The sequence below is a fragment of the Eurypyga helias genome, unplaced genomic scaffold, assembly GCF_000690775.1.
Source record: "Eurypyga helias isolate BGI_N326 unplaced genomic scaffold, ASM69077v1 scaffold10523, whole genome shotgun sequence".
Lineage (NCBI taxonomy): Eukaryota > Metazoa > Chordata > Aves > Eurypygiformes > Eurypygidae > Eurypyga > Eurypyga helias.
The window spans coordinates 28983-45784 of record NW_010239218.1 but is presented as its reverse complement, the minus strand read 5'-3'; the positions used below and the strand labels follow the sequence as shown (position 1 = coordinate 45784).

The window sequence follows — 16802 nt, the reverse complement described above, 5'->3', positions numbered from 1 at the left end:
TCTCCACACGCAGGTCTCCTTGCCAAGAGGCTGCCTTTGCAGTGTTGCCCTCCCCGGGGCCAGCCCCGGTTCCTGGTGCCAGCTGCTGTTAAGGAGCGTCTCTCTCCAGTCCACAGGCAGAAACAGGAGCGGTGGTGCTGGGGCTTTCCATTTCTCCCAGCTTTTGCACACTTGGCTTTGCCAAGCCTGCACAGCTGCAGAAGACATGGCAGAGCAGAGGTACTGCGTAGACTATGCCAAGCGTGGCACAGCAGGCTGCAAGAAGTGCAAGGAGAAGATCGTGAAAGGAATGGTGCGCATTGGCAAGATTGTTCCCAATCCTTTCACGGAGTCTGGTGGGGACATGAAGGAGTGGTACCACGTGAAGTGCATGTTTGAGAAGCTAGAGAAGGCCCGGGCCACCACCAAGAAAATTGAAGACATCACAGACTTGGAAGGGTGGGAAGAGCTGCAAGATGGGGACAAAGAATTAATCAACAAGCACATCTCAGGTGAGACACAAGGCAGCAGCTGGGCCACTTTCCTACTTTACTGATTTTCAAGGTATGCCACTGACTGCCGCACAGCCCTGTCAATATGCCAAAATCCTCACTGATGTGTCAGTATGACGTAGTGACAAGGTGGGTAGTGCTGTTCAAATCTGTGGCTCAGCCCTATAGGAAAGGGAAGAAGCAGTCACTGCTACAATAGCACTTCTTTATTCCTTTGTCACAAATGACTGTGGAGAATGTCTAGGTGGTTTAGTTCACATGCAGATGAATCCCGGCAGGAAGTATTAGTTATTTTCTATTTTCAGCTTTTTGTCACAATCTTTAGTAAGTGATGTATTAATTTTTGCTGTCTGAAAAATGTTCATTCTTTTTTTTTTCCCTCCTCCACCCCCAGCTCCTGTAAGGCTTCTTTGTTGCAGTGTATCTTATGTGATATGTTGAGTGGTATATGAGGTTATTTCTGACTGCTGGTTTGAACCTCGCTGTTTTACAGAAGCGAATTCCAAGGCTGCAAGTACACCGAAGAAAAAAGTGATAGTCCAAGCTAAGCTCACCGCCACAGGACAAATAACCACAAAAGATCCGTTGGCACTCATCACTCCATCACCAAAGAAATTCTCTGGCTTCACAGGTGGGATGTAAACTGGTTCTGGGAAATCCTTCTCTCCTGATATCAGCATCAGAGGTGTTTTAATTTGGCTCAGATCAGTATTTTTTATCTGTAGAAGATGGGGTGGTTTTAAGTACTTTTTAAAAATCTGTTTTGCCAAGAAAGTTACTACTTTCTTAAGCTGTCATTTTCGGAAAAAATGATGTTTGAGTTTCCAGTATTCCCAAAGAAACAAGGTTTATGCAAAACCCACATTGTCAGCCAGGCTCCACTACTGCCTTGGCCGGTTCAATCAAACTGTGAAGTTACAGAGTAATGATATCCCATGTGGAGCTCAAAACTGCTTGTGAGGGATTCCCAGGTGCAGCGTTCTGTTCATGGAAGGGAGAACGGTTATTCCTCAGCAGCTTGTCCTGAGAAGCAGCTGCCAGCAGGACAGTCAGGGTGTGAGACTGACTGACCTGACACAGACCACACAGAGCATGTGTTGTCACGTACACAGCCCAGGAGGTGAGTAAGGCTGTTGGTGTTATGAGAGAAAAGGGGATGGGGATGTTTTTCCCCCATTTTAGAAGTGATCTTAGGAAAACATGTTGCTGTGAAGGGCAAAGGCTTATAAGGTAGAAATAAGACAGAAGCATCTGCCATCAGGAATTACTTTTCACCAAGATTTAACCATATTGGTTTGGCAGAATTAGTTCTGTTATTTCTAATGAGAAAATAGTTTTGGGGTGTTTTTTTTAATGGTAATTAAATTTAAAGTCACACATTCTGGTGTAGCACACATCATTACCCAGTTCTGAAGCTTCACCAGCATGCTGGGTCTGTTCTTTGCAGCTTGCCGAGCAGAGGTGGCCTCGACGTGCACCATATTGTACTTGTTAAAAAAGCAACTTCTTATCTTTGATGCAGCCAAGCCAAAGAATTCGGAAGATGTCTCTGCAAACTCTTCCCACAAGTCTAGCCTGTCTGCAAAAAACTGTGATCCGAAGCACAAAGACTGCTTGCTGCGAGAGTTTAGGAAGCTCTGTGCCATGGTTGCTGAAAAGCCTAGCTATAACGTCAAGACGCAGATCATCCAGGATTTCCTGAAGAAGGGATCTGGAGGAGGTATGGTTCCTGCTTGGCGTTCCCAGCCCTCTCAAACTCAGCAGCAGAGTATTGTGTCCAAAGCAGGGGTGTGATAGGATCTGATTGCTGCGTGGCCCAAGCTGCGCGCCGCGATTTCTGAACTGGGGAGGTGATGTCTGCCAAGCGTGTAACTGAAGAATAAACTGAGCTAAGCATGGCTTAGGCTGGGATGGTGGGAAATGTTTGTAGGTGCCACCAAACTTAGTACTGAGATCAGATTTGGAAGACAACTGGGGACATTTCCCCTTAGAAACATGGTTTCATGTGAAGCTGAGCAGCATGGTGGGAGGAGGAAGCCCCAGCTGCCAAATTTTTCCCCAGGGTCACGCTGATGCGCACAGACAGACGGGGCCTGTATGTGAACACGAATTGTGACAGTTGGTAACGGTCTGTGGGTTTGTGTTGGTTTTTTACAGATGGTTTTCATGGTGACGTATACCTGACCATTAAGCTGCTGTTACCAGGTGTCATTAAAATTGTTTACAACTTGAATGATAAGCAGATTGTAAAGCTGTTTAGTAGGATTTTTAACTGCAGCCAAGAAGAAATGGTCCGGGACCTGGAACAGGTGAGTACAGACAGCAGTTCTCTTCATTTCTGCTGTTTGGTCCCTTGCTATGGAAATTCTATCACTTTTTTTTAATCCTATTTGAAAGCAAGATGTGAACTCACCTGCAGAACTTCAGCAAGCAAGACTAAAATATCTAGGCAAGTTGGGCTGCATCAGCTTTGTCCAAACTGCTGTGTCTAGGCTGTTTAACTGATTTATATTACCTTTTTGTAACATCATGTATCAGAAACTGATTCAATCAACAGATCTGTTACTGTGAGCTGAAGGTGGTTCATACAGCCACACAGGTGTAAGTGCTCACACTTGTGGGTTTTAATTCCTTTGCATAGGAGTTGGTGATGGACTCTTCGTGCTCCTGATACAGCACAAGAAAATGGGTTAATTGGATAATGAAGCTCATTCTTTCACCTCTCTTTATTGCCTTGGTAAATACTACCTTCTTATGACTTCACTAGACTGTTTGAGACCCTTGGATTTACAAGTGAATTCATCCTGAGGAAGTAAAGGATGCCACAGCAGTGAAAAAATAGAGTAGTGATGGTAGTTTTACTTACTTTTTGCAAATGAAACAGCTGAAAAGACTTATTCTGTGTCGTGGCAGCTTTTTTCTAATACTTGGTTCCAATTTATTCGTGCAATCTCAGCATCATTCCTGTGCTCTCTCCTACTCCAGTGGCATCTTGCCCATTTTCTGGCCATAAGTCTCACCCACACCCTTATTTTGGGTTTTTTTGGGGGACAGGGAGATGTTTCCGAGACCATACGCCTCTTCTTTGAACAGAGCAAGTCTTGTCCTCCAGCAGCCAAAAGTGCCCTGACCATCCAAGAGGTGGATGAATTCCTAATCCAGCTATCAAAGCTTACTAAGGAGGATGACCAGCAAAGTGTGCTGCATGGGAAAGTAATTGGCCTCTAAAGGTTTACCCCAAAACTAGGAGTGCTTATCAACGTATCACAAGCTGGCATAGGTGGAAAATTAATCATAAGCCACAGAGACTGAACTTAACATCTGTAAACTGCTCTTAGAGGTTTGCTTAAGGCGCCTTGCCTGCTGAGCAGCAGTGGAGAACATGTATGGCTCCTGTTCCTGATAGAGAATTTCATCCTTGCCCGTCGAGACACTGTTCGATCTAAGCAAGTGGCTTGCAGGACTACCTCAACAGGACTTAGCTGTTAATTCCTAGGCACGTTGGGAAAAGCCTTCAGGCCAGTTAGACATGTTGAGGATTCTTGGTTTGGTTCTGTTTGGTTTGATCTCAGGCTGAGGATGTTGTAATCATGTATTCTTGATGCATTAAGTGAATTTTGGAAGGTATGTCAACACCGAGGCAGAATTAACATTGGCATTCAAACGTAGAGATGCTAAAAAGCCTTCTGGATATTGTCTTGTGCCCCGTGATGTCACTAGTAACGTGTCCTCATTTGAGTTTAAACCCTACAGGGAGGAGCTTTTTTTAGAGAGGCCTGGGTCAGTTTCTTTTTTTTCAGCTGGAATGTAGTTCAGTGAAGTGTCTACCATATCTGAATCTTCTCTTGCACCTCAGGTGTACGGGCAATGACCTGAAATGCATCATCAGGCTCATTAAGCATGACTTGAAAATGAATGCTGGAGCAAAGCACGTGTAAGTCTTACCTTTCTTTGTGAGATAAAACCAGAAGTGGGCCAGGAGCAGCAGACCTGATGTTGATCCATGTTTCCCTCCTCACTTTGTTAAAGGTTGGATGCTTTGGATCCTAACGCTTACGAGGCGTTCAAAGCATCACGCAACCTCCAGGACGTGGTAGAGAGAGTCCTGCAGAACCAGCAGGAGGCTGCGAAGATGCCCGGGATGAAGCGCACCCTCAGCGTGCAGGCCTCTCTGATGACCCCGGTTCAGCCCATGCTGGTAACGTTGGCTCCCCTCAGTGGTAACCTTCAGCCAGGCAAGAGATGGAGTCCGCATGTACTGTCAGAGACCCTCCCCTTTAACGATCGGTAGACGTTTAAGTGACTGCATGTAGGATAAGCTAACGGAGTATGCAGTGCTGATTTTTGTTTAATGCCGTTTTATAAAGTGTTTCCTACCAAGGCCAGGCTGGATGAGGCTTGGAGCAACCTGGTCTAGTGGAAGGTGTCCCTGCCCATGGCACAGGGGTTGGGACTAGATGATCTTAAGGTCCCTTCCAACCCAAACCATTCCGTGATTCTATGATAAGAGGCTAGTATTCGATGTACTCAGTACTTGCAGCTTCAGTGACACTGCAGAAGCTAAAATCTTGACTTGCTTTTCATCCAGAAGTGACTTTGTTTTTTGTTTGTTTGCTGTCTTTGCAGAAGTTGATCCTTTGTCTGGAAATAGCATAAGCTTTTCATTGGATTAGAGATCAAATAAGTTTGGGTTTTTGTTTGAACAAATCAGAGGTAAATATTTACTTCTGGGCTAAGCACTCCTACAAAAGGCATAGTACATACACCTTTGAGTATTTGGAGGAGATAAACACTGAAAAGCTGTAATTATCTGGGCATATGCAGATGATTCTCAGTAAATGACTAATTAAGAAAAAGAAAACTTGGAAAGGATGTTAGAGACCCTGGACAGAAAGATCTACAAAGGAATTGGTAGTCCCTTTGTGAAATTAGGCAAGAGTAGTTTTATTTTTGAATGGATCAACTGAGTTTGTTTGGGACTTCTCTCTCCACCTTCCTAAGGCTGAAGCCTGCAAGTCAGTAGAGTATGCCATGAAGAAGTGCCCAAATGGCATGTATGCGGAGATCAAATACGATGGTGAGCGGGTGCAGGTCCATAAAAACGGGGATCACTTCAGCTACTTCAGCAGAAGCCTCAAGCCTGTCCTCCCTCACAAAGTAAGCACCTATAAACCGCCGCTTCTCTTGTGCCAGCATTTGCCTTCCTCCGTAAACACGGCTGAATGTCACAACCCTTTGTGCAGCCAGGGAGGATGCCTTCGGTGGTGGACTTGGATGTAATTTGTGTGGAGACTGGGAATCTGGAAAAGCAGCACTTAGTAGAATGGTTCACTTAAACTAATGGATTGCAGTAGGAGCTTGAAACTGCAGCTAACCTATCTGCCCCGGTCCTCTGCACGCACGGCGCCGCGGGAGGCCTGCTGCCGCTTGGGGTGACGTGGTTATCTTGGCTGAAGGCTCATTTATCCGTAGACTGTGCTGTCTGTACCACAGGAGAAAGAAGAGCTAGCGTGGGTGTGCCTGTGCGTGCCTCAGACGCGCTTCGGAGAAATCGGCGCTGGAGTGAGTCCGTCTGGGCTGCCAGTAAACATCTATTTCTCTTTTTTCCCAAGGTAGCCCATTTTAAGGACTTCATCCCCAAGGCTTTCCCTGGGGGCCAGAGTATGATCCTGGATTCAGAGGTTCTTCTCATTGATAACAAAACCGGCAAGCCGCTTCCTTTTGGGACTCTTGGTGTGCACAAGGTAAAAATACCGAGCCTTTGTGGCAGCTGGAGGCTGTTGGGGTGCTGACGCCAATGCAGCCGCATGCCATCTCTTCCCGCAGGGTGATTTAGGAAATCCTGTGCTTAACAGAGCATTTGGGGAAAAAATAAGATCCCTGAGAAGGTTGATGTTAATGAAGAGGTAAAATAGATGTGATATTAACCTCATCACTAGCAGGACAGGAAGAAAACTGAGATAAATATTAAAAACCCCTTGGAAAATCTTCTGTCGCTGTCTGCCGTTGCTGGTAGCAGTGTGCAGCAGATTGGAAGGCCAGAATGATGTGGAGTGCTTAGTCTGTGGGAATATTATGTAGTGCTTATGTCCAGACTAAATGGTGGCAAGGAAGAGGACAGTAAAATGAAAATTAAATTGTGAGTGCTTTAAGTTGAAGTACCTGTTAATCTGCAGCCTTTAGGGTGCTTTTTGGGTTTTGTGTTGCAGCAGCAGTGAGTCACCCAAAGTCATTAATATTTGTGGTGCTATTTCCCTCTCACTAGCAAATGAGCATGTGTTATTGTCTTAGTTTGTGCTGTGACACATTCAGTCTGATCTGAACTCCCAGAATACTTCTGTCTTTTAGAAGAGGCCTAAGCTTGTTAGAACTAAAAGCTTTCAAAGACAAGAATGCATCCTTTCTCTCTGTTGTTTTTCTACAACACCGACAGCAGATTTCTCTTTGTCTTTCAGAAAGCTGCTTTCCAGGATGCCAACGTTTGCTTGTTTGTGTTTGACTGCATCTATTTCAATGACATCAGCCTGATGGACAGGTACGTGGGAAGAGTAGCCAGACAGGTTTCCCAGCCGGAAGCTGGTGAAGGGAGGAGGGAGGGAGCAGTTCACATGGGTTGTTAAGGCTGGCCAGTTGTTAAGGCTGGCCGTTTACCCCTCTAAAATCAAAACGTCACAGGACAAGCTTTGCTGTGCTGTAGAGCATTGCTCTAGAGCTCCAGCTCGCTCTGCAGTTCCAAAATACCAGGATTTAACTGCGTTTGAACCGAACTGAGATCCATATTATATCCCCTGGAATTAAAACTTCTGGGGGAAAGTAAGAATTGATTGTCCTTTCTGGAACTCTGTAGGATGAATCATTCCATTATTCAGATCGCTGTTCTCAGTGCTCACATGACTGGTGCTTGATGTTGAACTCCCTTGCTCCGCAGGCCTCTGTGTGAACGTCGGAAGTTTCTCCACGATAACATGGTTGAAATCCCAAACCGGATCCTTTTCTCGGAGATGAAGCACGTCACAGTGAGTTCGGTGTAAAAGAACGTGATCCATGGTGAGGTCATGGCACTGCTCCTTGACCACGTGGCCTTTCTCATGACTGCCAGTCCGGCAGCTCCCTGCCTGTCAGAATGGTTCTGCTGGTCTGGGTGCGAGATCTGTTGAGCTAGGGTTGTTGAAGAAGGCCGTGCCTGTGCTCCCGTTTTGTCTTGCCTACAACCACTTCAGTACAGTCTTCAGGTGCACAGCTCTCTTTTTTTTTTTGGCTTCTTTAAGGTTTTGTAGACATTGTAACTGACATTGTTAGGAGGAGCTAAAGGCTAACTTAGTCTGTGCTGTGCAATGCTGAGCTGTCCCGGGAAGGCTGAAGTATGATTGAAGGGAACCAGAACTGCTCTCAGTACCCAAACTGGCAACTTCATGTGCCACACTGCCCTACGTCTTGTAGCACAGAGACACCCCGAGTGCCCACACCTGCATTTAGACAGCAGCATGCTCAATTTTTCTGTTGGGCATGAGCCCAATGTCCCATTATTTTTCCCCACTGCTACTGATTTCTGTAGCATCTCGGGCCTGGTGGAGAATGTAGGACATTTGGGGCAGAGAAAGCATTTTGGGAAGAAGAAAAAAGCATAGGTCCCAAGGCAGTTGGACAGGGAAGGAGGCAGGTGTGGCTGGCTGAGAAGAGCTGGCCTTGCACATATGGGACATACTCAGGACACAATCAGTGTCCATCTCTGAGGAGTGGTTAACTAATGAACCCTTCTCGGGATGTATTCCCAGCTTAGCCACTGGATGTGCAGTAAAGAGGACGTGTATGGGACTTTCCCTGGAAACTATGGAACTACCCATTCGTGTCTCTGCGGTTGCTTTGGTTTTAGTGCACCACTGCTCGAGAGAGCCAGAAAACCACAGCCCTTTAACAGTCTTGAGCTTACCACAGTTCCATTCCTTTTCAGAAAGCTTCAGATCTGGCAGATATGATCACCCGTGTCATCCGGGAGGGACTGGAAGGACTGGTGTTGAAAGATATAAAGGTAGGTTCACATTGACTTCTTACTGGTGTGTGCTGGGAATTGAGGAGTAACAACAGCCAGAGGTCTGTGGATGGAGCAGCCAAGGTTGAGTGTCCTCTCGCATCCCTGGGTTCTTGTCGATGCTGACATCCAATCCAGGCTGCTCCTTGTGTCTGAACTGTGCTGTACCACTACGCTGGGTGAAAGCAAGGGCTGTGGCAGAGAGAGCTGTTGCCAGATGATCTCCTTTCTCACGGCGGCTTCTGGCCTTGTTTTGCACAGGGTAATTATGAACCAGGAAAACGACACTGGCTGAAGGTGAAAAAGGACTACCTAAACGAGGGTGCGATGGCTGACACGGCAGACCTGGTGGTGCTGGGAGCTTTCTATGGACAAGGCAGTAAGGGTAAGTGTCCGGAGTCGGCCTGGGTCAGAGTTCTGTCAGTTCAGAAAGCTCTCAAGGTTTTTCCCATTCCTGGCTTCCTGTAGCATTTGGGTCTCCGACTAGGATGAGACTGGCTCCAGCCCATGCGTGCCAGGCTGCTGCCAGCTTTCCAAGTGAACCGTGGGCTGTTGGCACAGCACTGGGTCTCGGGCTGGGCTCTGTGCAGCGCAGAGCCTCCCTTCAGCTTTGTACGCCCTGAAGCCACCACGAGCCTGAGGCCTTGACTCCCAAAGATAGAAAAGGGGTTTGGTTCATTCCTTTCTGAAAAGCTCTGGCTTGTCCCGTAGAGGATGCGAGCCGCCCTGCTCTCCCCTCCTGCAGGTGGGATGATGTCCATCTTTCTCATGGGCTGCTACGATCCCAAGAGTGAGAAGTGGTGCACCGTGACCAAGTGTTCCGGTGGCCATGATGACGCCACCTTGGCGCGGCTGCAAACAGAGCTGGATATGGTGAAGATCAGCAAGGTGAGAGGGGTTCTGGCACGGAGAGGCTGTCGGAGGCTGCTCGGGAAGGGCTTGGTAAAGGTGCCTTCGTGCCGAGGTACAGCTGAGGGGCTGGCCAAACGCAGAACTGAAGTGCTCTGCTAGGAGGGGATAGAGGCTCAGTTGGAGTCAGGTAAACCGCCGTGACACAAGTGAGATGTAGGCACAACCAGCTCCCGAAGATGAGCGCTCAGACACCGAGTGGGAAGGCAGGCACCATCTGTTTCCTGCTAAGGCAGTTTTATACGGAAGAGCAGAGCAAGTGCCATTTTTTTGGCACGTTGTGATTGGTGAAGGCAGTCACTAGGTGGGGCGGCGGGTGAGAAATGCGGGGCAGACTGTTGCCTTGTGGCTAGATAACCTCACAGGCTGGGAGTTAGGACTTTTTGTGAGTGACTCGGGTGAGGAATCTTACTTTTTAAGACTTGATGAATAAACGGAGTGCTCAATTTTAATATTTCCTTGACATCCTATAGGCCATTGGCATCAAGGGTATAGAATCTTAAAAAAAAAAATGGGTAGTTTAATACGAATCCCTACTGAAACAACGTTATTTTTTTGACATATGAAATGACAGTAACTGAGAGCTGTTACAGGTAATTTTTGTGATTCTCCAGATGAGAGAAACTGCTGCGGATCAGTGCACCTTTGCGCTGCAGACTAAAGCAAGGCTCACCCCTACAAAGGCAATGTAATACCTATATGTTAACCCACTATACTAGGCTATCCTTCAGCAATGTTTAGAGGAATGAAGTACTATCATTTTTTTTTTTCTGCTTTTAATTAATAGGATCCTAGTAAAATTCCAAAGTGGCTAAAAATTAACAAAATCTACTACCCAGACTTCATTGTCCCAGATCCAAAGGTAAGTGCTCTGAGAGTCACATAACTGTTTCCCAGCCCTTGACAGAGCAATCGACTGTGCTTCCCTTAAGGGTACACGTTGTCTCTGGTCCAAGATGAGCCTTCCTGCTTGGAACAGGACATGAACCGCAGGGTCCTGCCTCTGAATCTTGCAGGTGTGTTTGAGGCCAAGAGCTTCAGGAACAAACCGCAGCTGTAGCACTTTTGGGAAATGTTCTTGTGTAGTAAATCTCTTCCAGAAGTGAACTTACTTAAAATCTGAGGCATGAAAAATCTGACTTAAAATGATTGAAGCACAAGTGTAACCTCGAAGTTGCTATTGTTCTTACAGAATTTATGGGTGCGCTTTGCGCCATGCATGTCCCAGAGAAAACGTGTTATTTAGAAACGGGCATTATGTGTTAGTTGAGGATCTCCGACTCCCTGAAATATTAATTGGAAAAAGTTCTATTTTTGTGACCAAGAATGTGCATATGGAACTGGGTGTCCTGCGGGGCGAGGGGGGTGTTGCAGAAGCAGAGGAACGCAGATGCGTTGGAGTTAGTTTGTGAGACGACACGTGAATGTGACATGACTTCCTCAATACTGTGTTTAGAAAGCTCCAGTGTGGGAGATCACAGGGGCTGAATTCTCTAAAGCTGAAGCCCACACTGCAGATGGGATCTCCATCCGCTTCCCTCGCTGCACCCGCATTCGGGATGACAAAGACTGGAAGACAGCCACCAACCTCCAGCAGCTGAAGGTCAGTTACCTCAGGGTGTCTGCAGCACGGGCGAGAACGAGTTCTGACAACGGTCTGTGTGTAAAAGGACAACTCTGCTGGCAGGGAATGTACTGACGGAATCTGCTGGCTGGTGCCTCTGATGGCATGTCACGTTCTCCAGTAATTCACAGAATCACAGAAGCAGTTGGAAGGGACCTTAAAGACCATCCAGTCCCCCCCCCTGCCATGGGCAGGGATACCTTCCACTAGACCAGGTTGCTCCAAGCCTCATCCAGCCTGGCCTTGGACACTTCCAGGGATGGGGCATCCACAGCTTCTCTGGGCAACGTGTCCCAGTGCTCCCCCCCCTCTCCGGGAAGAATTTCTTCCTGATATCTAATCTAAACCTCCCCACTTTCAGTTTAAACCCGTTACCCCTTGTCCTGTCACTACAGGCCCTTGTGAAAAGTCCCCCCCAGCTTCCTTGTAGCCCCTTCAGGCACTGGAAGGTGCTATAAGGTCTCCCCAGAGCCCTCCCTTCTCCAGGCTGAACACCCCAACTTAAAGATGGGGTTATGTTTCCCCTTTTCCAGTCAGTGGGAACAGACCGCCACGACTTCCCCAGTGTGATGGGTAGAGTTTTCACAGCCTCATCCGCCAGTTCCCTCAGGTCCCACGGATGTATTCCATCAGGTCCCATGGACTCGGGCTGCTTGCTGGATTATTTTGATGGGAATCTTAACCTTTCATGGGGCCTCTCGAGTGCTCGAGCTGTTGTGTTGTGCACTTGCAGGAAGGTCTGTGCTGGCAGTTAGTTGTATCAGCTCTTGCAACAGCCGTGTGGTGAGGAATTTTCTTCCTGAAAGAGGTGACCTTTATTCTCTTTTAAGTGTTTATGGTCATTCTGTCTCCTGTTAATGGCTGAGCCTGGGGGAGGCATCTGGGAAGTGCCTGGGGCAGCCTGGCCCAAGCCCAGGGACCAGATGGCAGTGTGGCAGGACCCCCCGGGCGCGCCACCCCATGCAGCCTCTGCCTCCTTTACAGACAGACACCCCGTGGCCTGCTGCCACCCCGGGCAGTAAGTCAGCGGCTGCCGAGCTCTGTTCTCCGCCAAGTTCCTGTTGTTTGGGCTGTCTTCGCCCTACCTGCCAGGAGGCTGGCAGCAGGTTAAGTGCTTGTTGTGCCGTGGAAGCAAGGAGTGATTCAGCCCACCTGCTGCCCGGCAGCCTCTCTGGCTCCCTGTGCAGGCAGGGCAGAGAAGGGTAAAGCACCCTCGTCAGGCAGACCATGCCCCGAGTGAGCAACGGGCATTGGCCGTTTTTCAGGCCGGGAGTGGGCTCGGAAGGGTTGATCTGTCTCGCTGTGCAGTAGGTGCTGTCCGGTGGCTGTTGGTGCCTTCCCGTACAGCGTCCCGTGATGCCAGCCAGCTGAGAACACAGAGGTTGAGCAAAGCTGACTGGAGGATGGCTGTGAAGGCTACGGGCGAGCACTTCGAGGGGGGGACGACCAAGGAGCACGCGCGCTGTGGCCGGTGTCTGGTGCCGGAGGGTTCGCCGTGGCTAAAGGTGGTGCTTTGTTTCTGGTGGGGCAGGAGCTGTACCAACTCTCCAAAGAGAAGGCTGATTTCAATGTTGTTGCCGGGGAGGAAGACGAGTCTACAGCTGGCAGCAGCGGAGAGAACGAGGGAAATTCCAGGTCTTCCACGCCACATAGCGCTGCTAAATCTCCCCCAAGCAAGTCACCTGCAAAAGCCCAGAAGCCGGAAGGTAAGACAGTGCTTTTGGGGGGAGAGAGGAGCCTTGGGGCATGTTCTCTCCATTTGGGGCAGGCCGGCTTTGGATCTCTGCCTTCCCCCAGATGCTCAAAGATCCCGTGGCAGCTTTCCCGTGCACGTCAGGGTTAATGGGAAGAGCCGCTCGGACCCTTGGTTTGGCCTTTGTTCGTGGTGTGAACAGCCACCGCTCTGAGGGCTGCTGGCTCTGAGAAAAGGTGGAAATGGCGCTGATGGGGCTCGTTAGGTTGGTGCTTTGGCCACTCATTTAGACAAAGCTTGCCTTGCTGCCTAGAACAGACCTGAGCCTCGCAGAGTGTCAGTTCGTACCAAATCCGCTTTGGAGCGACTTCTCTGGGATGCAGTCCCTTTTAATCGTACTAGACCAGGGTCCTCAGCAGAACGTGCAACTGGTCTGAACAGCGAATCGGCTGCTCTCATTCCTGCAGATCGTGTGCCCTCGTTTTTGGCCATGAGCCAGCATTTCATTTTGTTTGGATGGAATTTGAGCGTTAGTGGGGCACCTGGGTGGAGGGGATTCCCAGGCAGTAGCTGCAAAGCTGAGGGTGAGGTTCCCTTCGCGGCGCTTTGTCACTGAGGAGGAACTTGAAGCGGCTGCCTGAGTGGTCTCCGAAAGGCGATGTGATGACAGCAGGGAGGGAGGTTGGACAGCAGCATCCTGGCGATCAGGGCGGGGAGATGCCCTGGGCCATTTCCAGTAGAAAAATGTGTCTTACTGGTTACATTCTAATTCATGGATTTTCCAGAAAAAGGGGGGAAAAGCTTTTTTCCTTCTACTCTCTTCACTCTTCTCCCCCCCAGTTCAATACGCAACCAGTATCTGAACAGAGAGCACAAATGAGACAAGTTCTTGTTTTCAGAGAGCAAAGCAGTCGCTGCATCCCCCCAGAAATCGGAGGAGAAACGAGGGGAGAAGAGAAAAGCGTCCGAGATGGATGACAATGGAAAAAAGGTACGGGCTGCTGGGGTGGGAGGAAGCTGGGGCAGGTGTCCATTCTGCCTTCCGCCTGGGCAGTCTTTGGCATCATCTGGCAGCAGCACCCGACATTGAAAACAAAACGTAAAGGCAGACGTAGCAGCCACGAGGCGCTGGGGAAGGAAGCGGAGGGCTGCGGCCCTTCGCCCTGTCTGCAGCGCCGACGTAACGGGGTCGGTGGTGCTAAAGGCCCCTGCTCTGCTCGCCCCCCTCCCCCCCATGTGGGACTGCTGAGCGGCTCCCCTTCCCCGCTGCTGCTGCGGGAAGAGCTGGGGGCTGTAAAGGGAGAGCTGTCCTTTCCAGGCCGTGGTGCAGCAAATCGTAGGAGTGGATTGACTCCCTGGGCTGTAATTCCCTGGTGAGCCCGGCGGGCTGCTCTCCTGCCCTAAGGAAGCTCGGAGAGGCAGATGCTGAGGCGAGGGTTCCTGGCCCACACCAGCATCACCCCTGCGGGGAGTAACGGGGAGGCGTCCCCGCCCGTGCTAGGGCAGCGCTGTCCCGCTGCAGCACCCGGCGTCAGGGCAGGGGCGCGGGAGTCTCGTGAGTGATTTCGCGGTGGTCTGAAGAGCAGTTGGCTGTTACCGGGCGTGGGATTAGAGCGAGAACCTTGGGAACCGCGGGGGGACGCCTTCATGCCTCAGACAGATCAGTGTAACGCCCGGGCCAGCCCACTGGTGTCTCACCCTCTCGCAATTCGCAGCCGCTGCTGGACATATTCACCGGCGTGAGGCTGTACCTCTCCCCCGCCGTGAAGGACTTCGACAAGCTCCGGCGGTACTTCATCGCGTACGACGGGGATCTCGTGCCGGAGTTCGACGCCGCCTCGGCAACGCATGTTATAGGGGACGTTGATGAGAATCCTGGTGCTAAGCGTGTGTCTCCCAACTGGATCTGGGAGTGCATCCGGAAGAGGAGGCTGGTAGCCCCATGCTAGCGGTGGGGGGCAGCTGACCGGTCCTGACGTGGGAATTCCCTGAAAGGAACGGCTGAGAACTGGGTAGGTGGAAGAAGATGGGGGGATTCCTCTGTGGAGACATGGATAGGAATGAAATGCCCCAGTTCACCCCAGGTAGTTAAGACCCATAGCGACCCTACAGTATTAATTAAAACAGCTCTCTGATGAAATGTCACCGCTGAATCCATTTTCTGCCCTCGATGTAGACAACTGCACTTACTCAGTGCTGCTTTAGTCTCCCTGGGTTTTTAAAGTTTGGGTATTTTTATAGAGAAATAAAACCGAAGCAGTTTCTCCTTTGCTGTCAGGACTTCTTTTCCAAAGGTTATTGTCTGCCTGGACGGGAAAACACCACTGGGTATGTGAAACTGGCTGCGTTGGCAGGATGGTTCTGCGTGGCTGCGCTCGCCACAAAGGACACGTGTCCTTCTCCTGGCTTGACTCCCTGTCTTTTAGCATTCGGCACAGGTCTGTGCCCCGCAGCGCTGTACGTCGCGGCTCTAGGTTTCACACTGAAACCGGGACACCAGCTACGCTTCCATCCCAGGGACTGCTGGAGCGTTATCCCAGCATCCTCGTGGAGCGCTCGCCACTCGTGGGCTGGTAGTCACGTTGCGGTGAGTAGAAGCTGGGGAGGAACTCTACCACCTGGATCTTGGAGGCTGGCCGGGAGACCGCCTTAGCCGAGTGCAAGCCTCCTGCGGGAGCGTGGGAGTTAGTGCAGTAAGGAGGGTGTAGAAACGGGTCGGTTGTACCTGTGTGACGTAGCACGTGACCCCGCGCGGCTGCTGACGGCGTGAGCGGGCCGAGGGTGCCTGCGTGCCGGGGAAGGAAAAGCGAGTTTCCTGGTTCCCACAGTCTGAAGGGGCCGGAGTGTGCTCTCCCCTCTGGAATCTTCAGAGTTGAGTGTACTCCTAAAGTCAGCACTTTCTGTTAATATTTTCCTTCAACTCCTGTACTTGCACCCCCCCAGCACCACTGAAGCACGCAGGCCCCCCAGCCCGTTCTGGCTGGCGTTTGGAAGAGCCGCAGGATCTCTGCTTTCTCCCAGCCTGTTGGCCACAGACTCACAAGAAGGGTAACCAATCACGCTTCAACTTTATTATAAAATTATAAACCAGACTTCTGTACCAAAACTAATAGGTTTAACTGTCCGAGTACCAAGAGGATTTGATAGAGAATAACATGCTGTTTCAAGCAGAATATTAACTTTAAACTGTGTACATAAAGCACGTAAATATTTGCGTTTATTAGCTCAGCTCATTACATTCCTTTGGGTCATTAATCAGTCTCCTCCAGCTTCTTATTTTCCCGTAAAAACACTGGTAGCCATAGCAGAGTGTCCATTTTTGCCAGGGAGGGAGCGTGGTCAGCGTGGCGACGCGGGAGCGCGCTCCCTTGGGAAAGCACCCTCGGAGTTGGGGGGGCACATGGGGCTCCTGTAGCCTCAGGTGCTGACCTGCACTTTGCCACAGCTGCTGCGGGAGGTGACCTGCCCTCGACAGGTACAAGCCCAGCCGTCCACGGGGAATAACCTGCCCGATTCCCTCAGCCCCAAGGTCACTGAAAACACGACGACAGGCATTTTCCCAGTGAATTCACCGAGTGGGGCTGTTCAGCACTCAGGTGTGTGTCGCTGTACCTCCGCCTGAGGGCTCTGACCCCCCTGCAGAGCCAAGGGCTGTACCCGCAGTCTTCACTGACCCGAGCGGGGCTCTCCGCGTGCTGCAGGCTGCTCAGCCAGAGAACGGCCCCAACGGGCGGAGGTAAAGCTCGCGCTCTTTCGTTCGATAAACTGCAGCAGCGGCTGCGTTGCTGTGGAGTTCGAAGAGTAGCGCAGGGGTTCTGCTGCCTACCGCCGGACAGATTCCTTCACCTGAAGGGTTTCCCCATTCCAGCCTGCAGAGCCCCCCGGGGCGAGAAGCGATCAGCTCCTGGCGCCGCGTTCCGCGTGAAAGATGCTGCAGTTTGGGTGCCGTTACCAAAGCTGCTGCCATCGTGTCGGTGACCGCGACCCAGGGGCTGTGAGCAGAGGCTGGGTCTGCCGCTGCTGCTCCGCTGGCGGCCACGCGGAGATCACAGCAGG

The 16802-nt window shown here is 50.4% G+C and overlaps 1 protein-coding gene across 1 annotated transcript; it reads left to right on the top strand.

The window, feature by feature from the left end:
- The first annotated feature begins 205 nt into the window (after positions 1 to 205).
- LIG3 (ligase III, DNA, ATP-dependent) lies at positions 206 to 14695 on the top strand. The gene is given in 21 exon segments (XM_010148066.1): positions 206 to 491; positions 985 to 1122; positions 2014 to 2211; positions 2649 to 2800; positions 3546 to 3707; positions 4343 to 4425; positions 4521 to 4689; positions 5493 to 5648; positions 6104 to 6235; positions 6947 to 7026; positions 7420 to 7469; positions 7472 to 7507; positions 8443 to 8471; positions 8473 to 8520; positions 8782 to 8905; positions 9266 to 9408; positions 10217 to 10291; positions 10886 to 11032; positions 12585 to 12759; positions 13646 to 13737; positions 14462 to 14695. Coding segments are annotated over 21 exon segments (2709 nt in total).
- Positions 14696 to 16802: the final 2107 nt, after the last annotated feature.